At 44.7% G+C, this 19,698-nt stretch overlaps 1 protein-coding gene and 1 long non-coding RNA gene across 13 annotated transcripts; both read right to left on the reverse strand.

Annotated features, from left to right (window-relative positions):
• Window positions 1-2,010: 2,010 nt before the first annotated feature.
• On the reverse strand, window positions 2,011-19,607 carry LOC135238260 (neurofilament medium polypeptide-like). 12 transcript variants are annotated; one of them, XR_010325071.1, is made up of 8 exons: window positions 19,162-19,606; window positions 18,872-18,938; window positions 18,335-18,703; window positions 18,074-18,156; window positions 17,554-17,670; window positions 17,038-17,157; window positions 16,844-16,912; window positions 15,502-15,666 (listed from the first exon to the last, which is right to left on the reverse strand). XR_010325071.1 is itself a non-coding variant. In XM_064306031.1 (5 exons), exon 1 carries the CDS (start codon window positions 5,824-5,826, stop codon window positions 4,780-4,782), a length of 1,047 nt encoding a protein of 348 aa, XP_064162101.1. In that variant the 5' UTR covers window positions 5,827-5,833; the 3' UTR covers window positions 2,011-2,292; window positions 2,692-2,808; window positions 3,212-3,294; window positions 4,020-4,086; window positions 4,307-4,779. The 12 variants fall into 12 exon arrangements, 3 of the variants coding, with proteins under 3 accessions (XP_064162101.1, XP_064162100.1, XP_064162099.1); XR_010325077.1 differs by lacking the exon at window positions 17,554-17,670 and having other exon boundaries at window positions 15,474-15,666; window positions 19,162-19,607; XR_010325076.1 differs by lacking the exon at window positions 18,335-18,703 and having other exon boundaries at window positions 15,481-15,666; window positions 19,162-19,607.
• LOC135238032 (uncharacterized) lies at window positions 6,093-12,412 on the reverse strand. The gene is made up of 5 exons (XR_010324998.1): window positions 10,760-12,412; window positions 7,892-10,720; window positions 7,375-7,493; window positions 7,047-7,092; window positions 6,093-6,218 (listed from the first exon to the last, which is right to left on the reverse strand). It is a non-coding gene; the product is annotated as an uncharacterized LOC135238032 (long non-coding RNA).
• Window positions 19,608-19,698: the final 91 nt, after the last annotated feature.

Below are 19,698 nucleotides of genomic sequence, written 5' to 3' on the forward strand. Positions count from 1 at the left end.
AGTGGGGATGTGTGTCTCTGTGCAGAGTGGGGATGTGTGACTCTGTGCAGAGTGGGGATGTGTGTCTCTGTGCCGAGTGGGGATGTGTGTCTCTGTGCAGAGTGGGGATGTGTGACTCTGTGCAGAGTGGGGATGTGTGTCTCTGTGCAGAGTGGGGATGTGTGACTGCAGAGTGGGGATGTGTGTCTCTGTGCAGAGTGGGGATGTGTGTCTCTGTGCAGAGTGGGGATGTGTTTCATGTAATTAGACATTTAACATATTTTTGTTGTGTTAATAAATGTACCAGTTATTTCTGTTAAATGAGAATAAGCAAAAAAAAAAACAAGGCAAAATTTCAAGAAGAATCATACAGCGCTTTATTTAAACAATTTTAAACAAATTGTGTCTCTCTGCAGGGGTACATCCCTGCTGTAGGCTGGCCCACGGGCCCCAGGGTCCCCCAGGAAGAGTCCCTCCTAGCCTGGGGGCCACGGCAGCAGCTATCCTATCCTGAAACACACCAGCACACATACTACTCACACTGCCAATAATCAGCACAACACACACTGCTAATACTGTGCCATAAACCAACACAACACTGCCTGCCCAATAAATCAACACCAACACACACTGCTCACACTGTGCCTAATAAATCAACATCAACACACACTGCTCACACTGTGCCTAATAAATCACCATTAACGCACACTGCTCACACTGTGCCTAATAAATCAACATCAACACACACTGCTCACACTGTGCCTAATAAATCAACATCAACACACACTGCTCATACTGTGCCTAATAAATCAACACCAACACACACTGCTCACACTGTGCCCAATAAATCAGCACAACACACACTGCTAATACTGTGCCTAATAAACCAACACCAACACACACTGCTCACACTGTGCCCAATAAATCAACACCAACACACACTGCTCACACTGTGCCTAATAAATCAACATCAACACACACTGCTCACACTGTGCCTAATAAATCACCATTAACGCACACTGCTCACACTGTGCCTAATAAATCAACACACACTGCTCACACTGTGCCCAATAAATCAACACACACTGCTCACACTGCCTAATAAATCAACACACACTGCTCATACTGTGCCTAATAAACCAACACACACTGCTCACACTGTGCCTAATAAATCAACACACGCTGCTCATACTGTGCCCAATAAATCAACACCAACACACACTGCTCACACTGTGCCCAATAAATCAACACACACTGCTCATACTGTGCCTAATAAATCAACACACACTGCTCACACTGTGCCAAATAAACCAACACACACTGCTCATACTGTGCCCAATAAATCAACACAAACACACACTGCTCACACTGTGCCCAATAAACCAACACACACTGCTCACACTGTGCCCAATAAATCAACACGCACTGCTCCCACTGTGCCTAATAAATCAACACCAACACACACTGCTCATACTGTGCCCAATAAATCAACACCAACACACACTGCTCACACTGTGCCCAATAAATCAACACCAACACACACTGTGCCCAATAAACCAACACACACCTCACACTGTGCCCAATAAACCAACACCAACACACACTGTTCACACTGTGCCCAATAAATCAACACACACTGCTCACACTGTGCCTAATAAATCAACACCAACACACACTGCTCACACTGTGCCTAATAAATCAACACCAACACACACTGCTCACACTGTGCCTAATAAATCAACACCAACACACACTGCTCACACTGTGCCCAATAAACCAACACACACTGCTTACACTGTGCCTAAACAATCAACACACACTGCTCATACTGTGCCCAATAAATCAACACCAACACACACTGCTCATACTGTGCCCAATAAATCAACACCAACACACACTGCTCACACTGTGCCCAATAAATCAACATGGATGTGTGATTCTCAGTTCATGTGTTTCTTATTCAAGGCTACTGGTCATGTGCTCATAGTCTCCTCATACCTGCTCCAGATCCATCCAGAAAACCTTTTATAACTTCATATATTGGCCAACAAGAGGAAGAGTTTGAGGAGCTGTGTGAAAAGACAAATAAACTTCATCAGAAAATAAGAATTCACTTTTCACTGTGTAGAAAACTGTAGGATGTGTACATTATAGGGAAAAGGAACATTGTGATGGGAAAAAATGTAGAATTCACATTTTTATGATTGTCCTGTGCATCCTCATCCTCAGCTGCATGAATCTTGGGATAGCGGTCTGTGAATAGCCAGGGTTTGAAGCGGCGCTTTGGTGACAGATGTTTCAGAATGCCAGGTACTGAGCGACAGAACAACACTGGTGTTATTAAGGCCTTGTCCTTACGCACTGGGCATTTACTTCTGTATGATGTGATGCTACACTAACCTGTGCCAGCAGAGCCCTGGCGGTCATGGATATAAACTGTATCAGCCGCTAAAGGGAAGTGTGGCGTGGGTGTGGACTGCCTGTTTGGGCACTGAACTATAGGACCTGTACCACCCCCATCTGCCACAAGCAGCCTGCATGCAGGGCCAACTTTCATACGCACAGAGACCCAGCCTAAGCTGTGCATTGCTCACACGCTCATGACACTTCAGGCTTTGTGCAGTGATGAGAAATAAAATGACATGTAGAACCACTGTGAGACGCTGTAGGTGATGGGAGTTTGATTATTGACAAAGTCTGCTGCTTGTTTACCCTCTCATCCTGTTAAGTTACGTCTGCCACTCTGGATTTGCTCATATCTACTGATACTGTTTCATCTTCTGCCAGTCGTGATGTCATAATTTCATTGCTGGCCTCTGTGAAGCCTCTCTGTAATCAGACACACATGACAGGTGGTGCTAACCTGCACAGACTCACCTGACAAACATCTGTGTACCGTTAAGACATCCTCTTCAGACACTTATGCAGCTAACTAGCGAGTCAAAAGCTAATCCAACCCTCTCACACTTTCATGAGGGAAATTCATGATCAGTATACTGATCTGGTATCTATGCAGTTGCATCGGGCCCAAGCGCTTGATGTATAGCCAGTAAACGCACTAGGTTGGATGCAGTACTGTCAAACGTTGCCTGGTCAACCAGCGCTGTTAACTGCGGTGCATTAAAGGCTAATGACCATCACCAGGGTAACTGAAATGAAATGGCCGATATTAAAGTGATGTGTTATTAAATATGAACAGTGAGCGGCACGGTCGTGGTGCAGGGATGCTCACCAGGACCAAGTGTGAGTCCTGGCTTCCATTTCACAGTATCCTTCCAGTATCCATCCAGTATTCCACAGGTGTCTGTTGCAATCCTGAAAGACATATTTTTAAATATTTGGTTTCTGAGAACACACAAGGAAAAGCCATAAATGCCAACACTCCCGTCACTGTCTCCTGTACAACAAAGCAGCACACAGGCCTGCTTGTGTGGCTGTATTTTACTCCCAATATGATAGAATATGTCTGTTATGTTAACTTCCAGAACTTTACCTGCAACACGAAATGAAAAGCTCTCCCACTTTTTTCAAACTTTTGTAGCAATCCTTTCTGTTTTTTTTTTTTTTTTTTTTTTTTTTTTTGCGCTGAAGGAATTTTGCTGGCTGATTCTTCTTGCTGAAGGGAAGATCCAAAACAGACAGAAACAGACAGACAAACAAGACAGACAGACACAGGACAGGCAGGTAGGCAATATCTAGACAGAAAAGACAGACGGACACACAGACAGACATTTAAACATGTAAAATCTCAGGTGGTCTCCACAGAAACGCAGCAGCAGCAGCTACGTTTCAGGGCCTTCCACAAGTGACCGAAGAAGCGCCTGATTCCTTTTTTCTGCTTCTTTGCCTCTATAAAAGGCGAGAGAGAGAGAGAGAGAAAGAAAGAGAGAGAGAGAGAGAGAGACTCCGTTCAGCACAGCCTCTGTGGGTGTCTCTGTGCTGGGAGATGCTCTTTAATTGTGATTATTTAGCTACTGGGATGCAAAAGGAAAAGAGCATTTTCAGGATTGTCCTCCCAGCGCACATTATCAGTGACTCACTGTGTGGAAGGCCCAGGAGTTTATCCCCCGCTGCTGTTTCCAGGGGAACTGGGATCTGCATGTCAAACTGCAATCACACAGACATCTCATTAAGCACCTTTTTGGAACATCTCAACTATGCTAACGCACTTGTTTACACAAATTATTCTATTGAAACAACTTTTCATGAAATATGAAATGACCAATCAAGTCAATCAAGTCAATCAAGTTGCCAGTCAAGTCCTGATGACATCACAGACTGAGTAAGGTGCTGAATGAGTGGGAGGAGCTTATCATGCAGGACTTACTCCATCCCGCTTTTTTCTCTCCTCTGCCAGAGGTTCTTCAGTCATAGTGATCTCCTCCAGCGCTGCAATTTCAACCTCAGTTTGCAGAGGTGATGTCATAGCCGCCTCACTTTCAGCCAGGGATAATGTCTTTTGGGAGTCCATTTCCTCCCGGGAAGTCTTTTGGGAGTCAATTTCCTCCCAGGATGTCTTTTGGGAGTCCATTTCCGCCTGGGATGTATTTTCCTCCAGGGATGTTTTTTGCGAGTCCTCCGGTGATGACTTTAGGGAGTGAATTTCCTCCCAGGACATCTGTTGGGTGTCCATTTCCTCCCAGGATGTCTTTTCCTCCAGTGGAGTCTTTTGGGAGTCCATTTCCTCCCAGGATGTCTTTTGGTAGTCCATTTCCTCCAGGAATGTTTTTTGTGAGTCCATTTCCTCACAGGATGTCTTTTGGGATTCCACTACCTCCCGAGATGTCTTTTGGGAGTCCACTACCTCCCGAGATGTCTTTGGGAGTCCACTTCCTCCCGAGATGTCTTTTCCTCCTGTGATGTCTTTTCCTCCAGTGGAGTGTTTTGGGAGTCAATTTCCTCCCAGGATGTCTTTTGGGAGTCCATTTCCACCTTGGACGTCTGTTGGTAGTCCATTTCCTCCAGGGATGTCTTTTCCTCCAGTGGAGTCTTTTGGGAGTCAATTTCCTCCCAGGATGTCTTTTGGGAGTCCATTTCCTCCCTGGACATCTGTTGGTAGTCCATTTCCTCCGGGGATGTCTTTTCCTCCAGTGGAGTCTTTTGGGAGTCAGTTTCCTCACAGGATATCTTCTGGGAGTCCATTTCCTCACAGGATATTTTTTGGGAGTCCACTTCCTCCCGAGATGTCTTTTGGGAGTCCACTTCCTCCCGAGATGTCTTTTCCTCCAGTGGAGTTTTTTGGGAGTCAATTTCCTCACAGGATATCTTCTGGGAGTCCATTTCCTCACAGGATATTTTTTGGGAGTCCACTTCCTCCCGAGATGTCTTTTGGGAGTCCACTTCCTCCCGAGATGTCTTTTCCTCCAGGGATGTTTTTTGTGAGTCCTCCAGGGATGATTTTTGGGAGTCCATTTCCTCCAGTGGAGTCTTGTGTGCATCTGTCTTCACCAGAGATGTTACTGGTGTCTCAGTTTGCATTGTAGTGTCCACAGGATCTGATGCTGCAGGAGTCTGCCCCTCTTCCTCGGGCGTGGCAGTGCCAGCGTTCAGGGCTGTATCAGCAGCCGTGAGAAGGGACTTGGCGATGGCGGTGGCGATGGCGGAGGTGACCGCGGCGCTGTTCCCTCTCAGGGCGGCCTGCAGGGCCCCAGGTGAGCCGGTCTGCTCCAGCAGGGCCTTGTGGAGCACCCCCATCATGCTGGGCCTGGCCCACCTCCAGCACTGCGCCCCGAAAGCTCGCTCCTCCGCCCATCCCGCTGCGCGCAGGTCTTTGTGCACACAAACGGCCACGCCCACCGCCACCTCGCTGAAGACCCTGCTCGACGCTCTGTGATTGGCTGGCTCCATGACGGCGCCGAGCAGGCCGGTGGACGGTGTCCCCACCACCGCTGACAGGGTGTGGGGGTGCAGGCAGCGGTGTGCCAGAGCCTCTGCCAGCTCTCGCAATGCCCGACGCGCGACCAGCGGGCATCAAAATACCACCTGAGTACCTCTCTGCAGCCGCTGCTTTCTCCAGAGCTGCAGACTCCTGCAGAGAGAAAAGCTTCATTAGTGTCTGAAGCTCTTCCAGCCTTGAGACAGATGCACTCTGATGAGGGAGAGAGAGAGACGTACAGGTCAGCGAGAGCGGCACGCTGGGTATCCTGGGCGCTCAGCGGAGGTGCTTCTGAGCTGCTGGGACTCATTCCCAGTTCTCTGCCCATGTCCTGCAGCTTTAGCCTCATGTTCACCTCCCAGACCTGAGCACAGCACAAGGAAAACATCACTGACAGACACATTACATCTACTGACAACACATGGTACATCTCCTGACAGGCACATTACGAACTGACAGACCCATTAAATCTACTGACACACATTACATCTACTGATAGACTCATTACAACTACTGACAGACCCATTACATCTACTGGCACACACATTACATCTACTGACAGACAGTTATACTGTATGTACTTACACATTACACACAGGCAGATCCATTACATCAACTGACAGGCCCATTACACACTGACAGACCTATTAAATATACTGACAACCCCATTATATTCACTGAAAAACCCATTACAATTTCCTAATAGACACATTACATCTACTGACAGGCCCATTAAATGTACTGACATGTCCTGACAGACCCATTACATCTGACAGAGTCATTACCCACTAACTTGCCCATTACTGATAGGCCCATTACATCTACTATCAGACACATTACAACACTGACAGACCCATTATTGACAGTTCATGGAATGGTGATAATATTTTATAAGTCAGACCAAGACAGTTGCAAAAAGTCAAACCATGACAGTTGCAATTACAGATATAGGGACTGAGCAGAATGCAATTAGCCACTTGGCAGTAACCACTCATTGTACCTCACACAGTTTGCTAATAAAAGTGTTCCTGCTTCATAGCATCCTTCTGCTCTCTGGACGTTACACTGCTGACATCACTAGGGGGTTTCTGTGCAGCAGGACTGTCTGAGCCAGAGGCCAGCAGTAGATACTGGGGCTGCTGATTCTGAATGAGTAACTAAAGGCAGTATAGTGACCCTGAGCCGTCCCTACCAGGTGAATGAGGCCATCTCGCTGCTCACAGCTGTCCGTCTGAAATCTGCCCACAAGCAACACAACAGTGTCACTCTACTTCACATTTATACCACTATACATTATTATGCTTATACACTGATTTTCAATAAAGGCTTGACTTCTGGAGTAATTCTGGACGTGATCATGAATCAGCTAAGTCAATAATTATTGCTGTGTTTATTTTAACAAGGCGCACACATCAGATCTCTTCCGTATTAATGACCTTCATGATTCACACTGATATCAAGCATCGGTGCTCTGACAATTACACCTGTCAGTAATACTGGGACCTGGTAGCTTTACACACCTCTCCCTAAGGATGTTTTGTCCATCCGAGATTATCCAGTCTTTAATGTCCCCACAGGTGATGTAGGTGGGGACTTGGCCCTTTCCTTTGAAGGACAGGAAGTGCTGAAGTATCCCTTTCTGCAAAATATTATCATCTGTGAGTTCAGCAAACCAGGACTAGTGAGTGAGTAGACAAATGTTGTGTTGTGATGGTGTGTAAAATATGTGCATGATTCATGCGAGATGTGATATTGTGTAAACTTATGTCTAAAGTGTGTGAAATAGGCAAGTGGTTAATGCCTGACTGTGCTGCTGAACTCATCTGAAACATTTTGTAATTGTTCATTATTTGTGTTAATTGTTTAATTACAATAATTATTATTTAATTATTATTATAATTAAATACAACTAATTGTATTTAATATTTAATCTTAAATGAGAATAAAGAAAACCATTTGTTTAATTTATTGCTCTAATGAACATTAATAATGATACTAATGGCTGCAATACTGCTCTCTCAAAGAATAATCTCTTACCTGCTCTTCATATTTGGTCCTACTCCAGCAGAGTATTGTTGTTGCTACATACTCCACAGAGCCATGTAAAACACCATAATCCTTCAGTGGAAAAACAAAATATTAGTTTTATTAATTTATTTTCTTGTTTTTTTTTTTTTTTTGTTTGTTTTTTTATTCAAAGCAGCGTGTATTTTTGCAATTAAAGACAGGCATCACATACACAGCATGAGAGATTCACGGACAAAAAAGAACTTCACGAATGCAAAGAACAACTACATCAGGTTTACACAGAAACATAACAAAAACACCAATGTAGTTATAGATAGCTTAAAACAGTTATTAGCTATTCAGTTATAGATAGCTTTAAAACAGTTATGTGGGAATTCAGTAATTAAACTGACGATTATGACTGAAGATCATAATCAAAATTTGAGAAAAATATAATGGAACTACATCACGAAATATCAATAGCGATTAGTTGGGCAGTTGGGAGTGAATTCCAGATATGCTAATTGGGCTTGTTTGGTAATGCATTTAGGCACAGTGCACAGTGGTCACTCTTATGGAGTATTCCTGTGGAGAAAAATTAATAGTACGCATTTAAACTTTCACCGCCTCAATTCAAACTCAGGAGTCTCTTATAAATCTATAACAACTGGTCTGTCGCAATTTATAGGTCCATTTATCATTAACAGCCTAAACTGCAGTAGCACACTCGGACAAGCGATTGTAAATGGTTTTAAGACATCACTAAAATATTTAAAATCATTATGCTTTGTTCTGATCGTTCAGCAAAAATATCTACCGTCTAAATTTAAAAAGCAAGGAAATTGGTCACTAGAAATAACGGATTACAGCCTACCTTACGGATTTTGGTTTCAATGTTTGTCTTGGAAACAATATCCATGCTAATCCATGTTGGTTTAAGAACGATAAAGATTATAAGTCAATTCATAAACCACTGGTCGGTTCCTTTGCAATTTGCCTCAATTTAAATAATACCGAGAAACACCTGGAATGACCTCCGCTGTGATGTCACGTTATTCTATTGTGAGGTCATAAAATCCAGAACTCTAGAGCAGCATTCCTATTGTTTATCGGTTTTGCATGATCATTAGTTTGCTTGCTTTTATCGTATTTTTTTTAATCCCCCCAACAAATCAAATTTAAATGAATGGCGGAATGTTCACCCTTGTGATGTCACAATGCTGTCTTCTACCAGCTGTACTCTGGTTTCTGCAGCTGATGACGTACCACTACACGCGAGCAGCGTCATGTAGACAAATGTCCACAAAAACACGTCAGTATCGATATGTCATTAATTAAAACTTGCTAAACCTAAGCCTGTCGTTAAAAAGTATAGATATCAAAATGAGACAAAATGAGAACTTGCACTTATTGTACGTTGCTTTGAATAAAAGCGTCTGCCAAATAAATGTAATGTAATGTAAAGTTACAGCAAACAATATTTGGCTATCATAGCTCACAGAAATTCATCTTTATTCGAAAGCAATGTTTCCTAATGTTTCCTAAATTAGTTAACGTATCCTGGTTCTGTATTTTCCATCTCACTATCTGAAGAAAATGTGGTAAAGATGGAAATAATTATTTTATTGATTTGTGCATTTTCGTACAGTGCAGTCCGTTTTTGCACAGTGACATAATTTTTGTTTAGGCTCTGCACTCAATCACATTGGATTTGAATTGTAACACTGAATATGTAAAGTGCAGACTGTTGGCTTTAATTTGAGGGTATTTAAATCCATATTTGGTGATCCCTGTAGGAATTACAGCCCTGTTCGTATACACCCATTTAAGGCATCAAAAGTAATTGGACAATTGGCTGCTCAGCTGTTTCTTGGCTAGCTGTGTTGCATCATTAGTTCAGGCAAAATAACGCTCACAAGTCTACAGTTGACTCAAGGTGCGGCATTTGCATTTGCAAGTCTGTTCCTGTGGTTTCTCAACATGAGGATCAAATAAGTGTCAATGCTATTAAAACAGGCCATCACAAGACAGAACAAGCTGACTAAATCCATCAGAAACTCAGAGATCCTCTGGCCCTTTCTACATATAATATGAGAATGTCCACCTGTGGCTCAGTTCTGGGAGAGTGTTGCTGCCAAACTTTCTAATTTCATTCACGTGACAATACCTGATCTTATTCACGTGAAAATACCTGATCTTATTCAGGTGAAAATACCTGATCTTATTCGGGTGACAATGCCTGATCTTATTCATGTGACAATGCCTGCATCAGTGCATGTATTGCATCTAAACATTTTGCATCTTTCAAGGCTCAGTGTTTCTAAGCAGCTTTCCAAGAACTCATTATACTATCAGGTTAAACTCCTGCCAAGAAAATGATTGCAATGCAAAGGATATTGTGTGTGTAAGAGTCTGTTGTTTATGTTTGTTTTTTTGTTTTTTTTGTTGATGATTTTCTTTTTATTGGTGTCTGTTTTATTGTTGTCAATTGCTTGCTGATTGCTATGTTTTAGAATACTTCAATAAACATTTGAAAACAGTTTGGTACATTAAGAAGTGGTTTTTTACCAAAGAAAATCAGGCTTTATCTTAAATTATTAATGCAGGTTATTACAGGTATCATCTGTTTGTAATCTGTTGAAAGATGTTGGGAATCCCACGTATGACGTTTAGCGTTTGAAGTATGATGGTTTGGGAACTGGATTCAGTGTTCAGTTCCCAGGGATTACTCAGCTGTTGCCCCCTTGAGAGACAGCCGTGTCCTTCAGTACATATCCAGATGTAAAAATGGATACTGTGTGAAAATGCTAAAAGTTGTGCAAGTCGCTCTGGATTAGAGTGCATCAATTAGAGTGCATGCTGTAATGTAATGCAGCATCATAGGTCCTCAAAGGAAACAGGAAGTAACACTTCTAAAAGTTCTTCTAACACTTCTTCTCATTCACATCAAACCTGTTTCAGTTAGCCATCTGCCCTGCTACACTTACTTAGCATACTCTGTTTTTTGTTCATTTTATTTCTAAGCCTTGTTCTTGGTATCCATTTACTAGAACATCTTTGTTTTTGTTCTGTAATTTGTACATATGATTTTTTACTTTGATTGCAATAAAAAGAAGCAGAAATGGCACTAATGCCCATTCATTTTGGTAAAAAAAAAAAAAAACTTAATTTTAATTTCACTGAATAGGCACTTACTATACATGTGGTAGCTTTTCTCTCTGTATTAAAAGAAACAATATGTATGGCATAAACAAACTGGTTAATCAAAACATCTTAATTTCTACAATTGAAAATGTATCATAAAAATTGGGTAAATTAACAAAATGGTAAATATGCCTGGAACACTTATTAGCCAATAAGAGCTGTTGTTTGCATTAATTTTAGTCACTACATTATCTCTTGCTGTTAAAACATTGTTTGTAGTTCTTCTCCCAAATTCATAATTATTCTTTTGACTTCATTAATGATTATTACTATTATTATGCCCTGGTCCTTTTGTTTGTGTGAAGCACCTGGGGCTGCTTTTGGTAAAAGGTGCTAGTATGCAAACAAAAATTGTTATATTGAACTGTGTTGGGTATTTGTCCTATGATAGGCTAACCCAAACTTGGAAAGGCATATATTTTCTGGCAGTATGGGGCATCACTGCGCTGAGAAAAATGGCTTCACCAGACAGTGGAGAAGCCAATCAGCAGCCCATAGCTGTGTTCACTGAGTTTGCCTCAGCACGGGAGGGATGGATACGCATGGTGTTCTTCATGTTAACTTAAGTGAGGGGTTTCAACATGCAATACCACTTGTGTTCAGTATTCAGAGTGCTGAACATTGTACAAGGATACTGACTGTTGGAACTGTAGGACTCAGAAATAAACATTGTTCTTTATCCCCACTTCCTCAACACACACTTTCACTCTCTATCTCTCACCCCAAGAAATAATCACGTGAGGCATAATGCTGTCAAATGTCAGTTTACTTCAACACTGCCAGGTAGAAATATCAACAGTGATGCGCTTGGTCTTTGAGTGTTTACAGGCGCAGGTAGAAGAAAGTAAACAGCAGGTTCTCATGCATTTTCGTTCTTCCAGAAGCACCAATCACCTGGACACCTGGATCAAAGAATGCACCATTGTGGCTGTGACAAGATCCAGGTAAACCCCAACTTTTAGAAAAGTCTTAGCTACAGCAACTTAACTTACATTCTTTTAAAAAATATCTTTCTGTTTTAAACTCTAGAGTTTTTTTTTTTGCAAATCTGTTACATAACTGTCAGAACTGAGTGCATGAATATTATTTTGTTAAGTGTCAAACTGAGGCGGATCCATAGGCCTGCATTTGCAGTGTCAGGTCTGTGCTTGGAAAGGATTTTAGTTTTAAATGAACAAACACTACAACAACATTACCTTAGTAAAGCTAACCCAAACAGCAACCCGACTTACAAATTTGTGCATTAAATATTAACTGTACAAATTTACCCTCTTTAACAATCAACTCACAAAGGGGTTGTTGGGAGCTAAAAAGGCACTGTTGCACAGAATGCGTAACGCACTGCAGCGTAGGTTCTGGAACGACGCAGCGTAGGTTCTGGTACGACTGCGTAGGTTCTGGGACACTGCAGCTAGGGTTCTGGACGACGCAGCTAGTCGGGAACGACGCACGTAGGGTTCTGGTACGACGCAGCGTAGGGTTCTGTAACGACGCAGCGAGGTCTGGGTAACGCACTGCAGCGAGGGTTCTGGGTAACGCACGCGCAGGTTCGAACGCCGCAGCGAGGGTCTAACGCACTGCAGGTAGGTTCTGTCACGCACTGCAGAGTAGGGTTCTGGTAACGCACTGCAGCGTAGGGTTCTGGTAACCACTGCAGAGTAGGTTCTGGTACGACTGCAGCGTAGGGTTCTGGGTAACGCACTGCAGAGTAGGGTTCGGAAGCACTGCAGGTAGGGTTCTGGGTAACGCACTGCAGTCGTAGGGTTCTGGAGGTAGTCTAACGCACTGCAGCGTAGGGTTCTGGTAACGCACTGCAGCGTAGGGTTCTGGTAACGCACTGCAGTAGTCTGTACGATGAGCGTAGGGTTCTGGGTAACGCACTGCAGCGTAGGGTTCTGGGTAACGCAGACTGTAAGCGTCAGGGTTCTGGTAACGCACTGCAGCGTAGGGTTCTGGGTAACGCACTGCAGCGTAGGGTTCTGGGTAACGCACTGCAGCGTAGGGTTCTGGGTAACGCACTGCAGCGTAGGGTTCTGGGTAACGCACTGCAGCGTAGGGTTCTGGTAACGCACTGCAGCTAGGTTCTGGTAACGACTGCAGGTAGGGTTCTGAGTAACGCACTGCAGAGTAGGGTTCTGGGTAACGCACTGCAGCGTAGGGTTCTGGGTAACGCACTGCAGCGTAGGGTTCTGGGTAACGCACTGCAGCGTAGGGTTCTGGGTAACGCACTGCAGCGTAGGGTTCTGGGTAACGCACTGCAGAGTAGGGTTCTGGGTAAGCACTGCAGCGTAGGGTTCTGGGTAACGCACTGCAGCGTAGGGTTCTGTAACGCACTGCAGCGTAGGGTTCTGGGTAACGCACTGCAGCGTAGGGTTCTGGGTAACGCACTGCAGCGTAGGGTTCTGGGTAACGCACTGCAGCGTAGGGTTCTGAGTAACGCACTGCAGAGTAGGGTTCTGGGTAACGCACTGCAGCGTAGGGTTCTGGGTAACGCACTGCAGCGTAGGGTTCTGAGTAACGCACTGCAGAGTAGGGTTCTGGGTAACGCACTGCAGCGTAGGGTTCTGGGTAACGCACTGCAGCATAGGGTTCTGGGTAACGCACTGCAGCGTAGGGTTCTGGTAACGCACTGCAGCGTAGGGTTCTGGGTAACGCACTGCAGCGTAGGGTTCTGGGTAACGCACTGCAGCGTAGGGTTCTGGGTAACGCACTGCAGCGTAGGGTTCTGGGTAACGCACTGCAGCGTAGGGTTCTGGGTAACGCACTGCAGGTAGGGTTCTGGTACGACTGCAGGTAGGGTTCTGGAACGACTGCAGCGTAGGGTTCTGGTAACGCACTGCAGCGTAGGGTTCTGGGTAACGCACTGCAGCGTAGGGTTCTGGGTAACGACTGCAGGTAGGGTTCTGGTACGACGCAGGTAGGTTCTGGACGACTGCAGCGTAGGGTTCTGGTAAGCCTGCAGTAGGTTCTGGAACCACTGCAGCGTGGGTTCTGGGAACGCTGCAGCGAGGGTTCTGGAACGATGCGGTAGTCTGGGTACGCACTGCAGCGAGCTGCAGCGTAGGGTTCTGGAGCAGAACAGCCCGTCTGTCGTGATGTTTGAACGTCCACTGGAGGCGAACCTCATTTCTGAACTCCAGGTTCCACAACCACGCCTTTCCAAGGCATCCAGATCTGTTACGTCCCCAGCCTCTACTTGCCTGGGTAGTGCAGTTGGAGGTAATACCTAATTGCTTAATTGCTTGATTACCTCCACCTGCCTGTGGTCTCATATAAAAACCTGCAGTACAAGGCTGGGGAGATCATCTTTGGGGTTTCTTTTGTGTGGTTTGTGTTTGGTAGGTTTTTGTGAAGACTCTTTTATTTTGTGAACTTTGTGGGTTCTTCTTTGTTTTAGTTTGTGTTCTAGATCAATAAATGTCTGGGTTTGTCTTTTTAGATCCGTTTTTGGATCGTTTTTGATACATTTGGACGTTGTTTGTTGCGGCCCTTAGAGCCGGCCATAACAAGATTGGACGCCACCAAGCAAAACCACACAACACGAGTCATCATTTTAATATAAATAAAAAAATACCATTGTTTTACCGTAACTGTGGCATCTACAGCTCCACCGTCTCCCCGCCCAATGCCCATACATGATGCCTTATCAGGGTACAAACAGCACAAACAAGTTCAGTCTCATCATGTCCTCACATCTTCCATCAGGGCCCGTTCCATTCTGCGTTGTTAGCATGGTTTGAATGCTGGCCACACCTCTCTGCACAGAAGCCTGAGGGCCATATTTCTGACACACTGAGCCTTCAAAAAAGTAAAATAGAGGCTTCAGTGCATGTGTTTCTGTACAGAGTGGGGATGTGTGTCTCTGTGCAGAGTGGGGATGTGTGACTCTGTGGAGAGTGGGGATGTGTGTCTCTGTGCAGAGTGGGGATGTGTCTCTCTCTGCAGAGTGAGGATGTGTGTCTCTGTGCAGAGTGGGGATGTGTGACTGCAGAGTGGGGATGTGTGACTCTCTGCAGAGTGGGAATGTGTGACTCTGTGCAGAGTGGGGATGTGTCTCTCTGTGCAGAGTGGGGATGTGTGACTCTCTGCAGAGTGGGGATGTGTGACTCTCTGCAGAGTGGGAATGTGTGACTCTGTGCAGAGTGGGGATGTGTCTCTCTGTGCAGAGTGGGGATGTGTGACTCTGTGCAGAGTGGGGATGTGTGCCTCTGTGCAGAGTGGGGATGTGTGAATCTGTGCAAAGTGGGGATGTGTTTCTCTGTGCAGATTGGGGATGTGTGTCTCTGTGCAGAGTGGGGATGTGTGTCTCTGTGCAGAGTGGGGATGTGTGACTCTGTGCAGAGTGGGGATGTGTTTCATGTAATTACACATTTAGCATATTTTGATCTGTTGATAAATGTATCAGTAATTTCTGGTAAATGAGAAAAAAAACAAGGCAACATTCCAAGAAGAATCGCACAGCGCTTTATTTGATCAGTTTTAAATTGTGTCTATCTGCAGGGGTACATCCCTGCTGTAGGCTGGCCCACGGGCCCCAGGGTCCCCCAGGAAGAGTCCCTCCTAGCCTGGGGGCCACAACAGCAGCTTCTCATCCTTGATCACTGCAACACACAACAGCACCACACACACTGCTCACACTGTGCCCAATAAACCAACACCAACACACACTGCTCACACTGTGCCCAATAAATCAACCCACAAACCTCCTAGCCTGGTGCCACACACAACACACTTCTCATCCTGCACTGCACACAAACAGCACACACACACTGCTCACACTGTGCCCAATAAATCAACACCAACACACACTGCTCATACTGTGCCCAATAAATCAACACACACTGCTCACACTGTGCCTAATAAATCAACACACACTGCTCACACTGTGCCCAATAAATCAACACACACTGCTCACACTGTGCCTAATAAATCAACACCAACACACACTGCTCACACTGTGCCCAATAAATCAACACACACTGCTCACACTGTGCCCAATAAATCAACACACACTGCTCATACTGTGCCTAATAAATCAACACCAACACACACTGCTCACACTGTGCCTAATAAATCAACATCAACACACACTGCTCATACTGTGCCCAATAAATCAACACACACTGCTCACACTGTGCCCAATAAATCAACAACACTGCTCACACTGTGCCTAATATCAACACACACTGCTCACACTGTGCCTAATAAATCAACACAAACACACTGCTCACACTGTGCCTAATACACCAACGTCATCGTGCCAATAAATCAACACCAACACACACTGCTCACACTGTGCCTAATAAATCAACACCAACACACACTGCTCACACTGTGCCTAATAAATCAACACACACTGCTCATACTGTGCCCAATAAATCAACACCAACACACACTGCTCACACTGTGCCCAATAAATCAGCACCAACACACACTGCTCACACTGTGCCTAATAAATCAACACACACTGCTCATACTGTGCCCAATAAATCAACACCAACACACACTGCTCACACTGTGCCTAATAAATCAACACACACTGCTCACACTGTGCCTAATAAATCAACACACACTGCTCACACTGTGCCTAATAAATCAACACACACTGCTCATACTGTGCCCAATAAATCAACACACACTGCTCACACTGTGCCTAATAAATCAACACCAACACACACTGCTCACACTGTGCCCAATAAATCAACATGGATGTGTGATTCTCAGTTCATGTGTTTCTTATTCAAGGCTACTGGTCATGCGCTCATAGTCTCCTCATACCTGCTCCAGATCCATCCAGAAAACCTTTTAACTTCATATTTTGGCCAACAAGAGGAAGAGCCTGAGGAGCTGTGTGAAAAGACAGATACACTTCATCAGAAAATAAGAATTCACTTTTCACTGTGTAGAAAACTGTAGGATGTAAACATTATAGGGAAAAGAAACATTGTGATGGGAAAAAATGTAGAATTCACATTTTTATGATTGTCCTGTGCATCCTCATCCTCAGCTGCACTGAATCTTGGGATAGCGGTCTGTGAATAGCCAGGGTTTGAAGCGGCGCTTTGGTGACAGATGTTTCAGATTGCCAGGTACTGAGCGACAGAACAACACTGGTGTTATTAAGGCCTTGTCCCTTACGCACTGGGCATTTACTTCTGTACTTATGCTACACTAACCTGTTCCAGCAGAGCCCTGGCGGTCATGGATATAAACTGTATCAGCCGCTAAAGGGAAGTGTGGCGTGGGTGTGGACTGCCTGTTTGGGCACTGAACTATAGGACCTGTACCACCCCCATCTGCCACAAGCAGCCTGCCTGCAGGGCCAACTTTCATATGCACAGAGACCCAGCCTAAGCTGTGCATTGCTCACACGCTCATGATATTTCAGGCTTTGTGCAGTGATGAGAAATAAAATGACATGTAGAACCACTGTGAGACACTGTAGGTGATGGGAGTTTGATTATTGACAAAGTCTGCTGCTTGTTTACCCTCTCATCCTGGTAAGTGACGTCTGCCACTCTGGATTTGCTCATATCTACTGATACTGTTTCATCTTCTGCCAGTCGTGATGTCATCATTTCACTGCTGGCCACTGTGAAGCCTCTCTGTAATCAGACACACATGACAGGTGGTGCTAACCTGCACAGACTCACCTGACAAACATCTGTGTACCATTAAGACATCCTCTTCAGACACTTATGCAGCTAACTAGCGAGTCAAAAGCTAATCCAACCCTCTCACATTTTCATGAGGGAAATTCATGATCAGCATACTGATCTGGTATCTATGCAGTTGTATCGGGCCCAAGCGCTTGATGTATAGCCAGTAAACGCAATAGGTTGGATGCAGTACTGTCAAACGTTGCCTGGTCAGCCAGCGCTGTTAACTGCGGTGCATTAAAGGCTAATGACCATCACCAGGGTAACTGAAATTAAATGGCCGATATTAAAGTGATGTGTTATTAAATATGAACAGTGAGCGGCACGGTCGTGGTGCAGGGTTGCTCACCAGGACCAAGTGTGAGTCCTGGCTTCCATTTCACAGTATCCTTTCAGTATCCATCCAGTATTCCACAGGTGTCTGTTGCAATCCTGAAAGACATATTTTTAAATATTTTGTTTCTGAGAACACACAAGGAAAAGCCATAAATGCCAACACTCCCGTCACTGTCTCCTGTACAACAAAGCAGCACACAGGCCTGCTTGTGTGGCTGTATTTTACTCCCAATATGATAGAATATGTCTGTTATGTTAACTTCCAGAACTTTACCTGCAACATGAAATGAAAAGCTCTCCCACTTTTTTCAAACTTTTGTAGCAATCCATCTTTCTGTTTTTTTTTTTTTTTTGTGGTTTTTTAATTTTTTTTTTTGCGCTGAAGGAATTTTGCTGGCTGATTCTTCTTGCTGAAGGGAAGATCCAAAACAGACAGAAACAGACAGACAAACAAGACAGACAGACACAGGACAGGCAGGTAGGCAATATCTAGACAGAAAAGACAGACGGACACACAGACAGACATTTAAACATGTAAAATCTCAGGTGGTCTCCACAGAAACGCAGCAGCAGCAGCTGCGTTTCAGGGCCTTCCACAAGTGACCGAAGAAGCGCCTGATTCCTTTTTTCTGCTTCTTTGCCTCTATAAAAGACGAGAGAGAGAGAGAGAGAGAGACTCCGTTCAGCACAGCCTCTGTGGGTGTCTCTGTGCTGGGAGATGCTCTTTAATTGTGATTATTTAGCTATTGGATGCAAAAGGAAAAGAGCATTTTCAGGATTGTCCTCCCAGCGCACATTATCAGTGACTCACTGTGTGGAAGGCCCAGGAGTTTATCCCCCGCTGCTGTTTCCAGGGGAACTGGGATCTGCATGTCAAACTGCAATCACACAGACATCTCATTAAGCACCTTTTTGGAACATCTCAACTATGCTAACACACTTGTTTACACAAATTATTCTATTGAAACAACTTTTCATGAAATATGAAATGACCAATCAAGTCAATCAAGTTGCCAGTCAAGTCCTGATGACATCACAGATTGTCAGACTTGCTGAGTAAGGTGCTGAATGAGTGGGAGGAGCTTATCATGCAGGACTTACTCCATCCCGCTTTTTTCTCTCCTCTGCCAGAGGTTCTTCAGTCATAGTGATCTCCTCCAGCGCTGCCATTTCAACCTCAGTTTGCAGAGGTGATGTCATAGCCGCCTCACTTTCAGCCAGGGATGATGTCTTTTGGGAGTCCATTTCCTCCCGGGATGTCCTTTGGGAGTTCATTTCCTCCCAAGACGTCTGTTGGGAGTCCATTTTCTCCTGAGATGTCTTTTCCTCCAGTAATGTCTCTTCCTCCAGTGGAGTCTTTTGGGAGTCAATTTCCTCCCAGGATGTCTTTTCGGAGTCCATTTCCTCCTGGGATGTCTTTTGGGAGTGAATTTCCTCCCAGGACGTCTGTTGGGTGTCCATTTCCTCCCAGGATGTCTTTTCCTCCAGTGGAGTCTTTTGGTAGTCCATTTCCTCCCAGGATGTCTTTTGGAGTCCATTTCCTCCAGGATGTCTTTTGGGAGTCCATTTCCTCCAGGATGTCTTTGGATTCCACTCTCCCAGGATGTCTCTTCCCCAGGTGAGTCTTTGGGAGTCCAT

This window comes from Anguilla rostrata, chromosome 13, assembly GCF_018555375.3.
Source record: "Anguilla rostrata isolate EN2019 chromosome 13, ASM1855537v3, whole genome shotgun sequence".
In the NCBI taxonomy this organism is placed as follows: domain Eukaryota; kingdom Metazoa; phylum Chordata; class Actinopteri; order Anguilliformes; family Anguillidae; genus Anguilla; species Anguilla rostrata.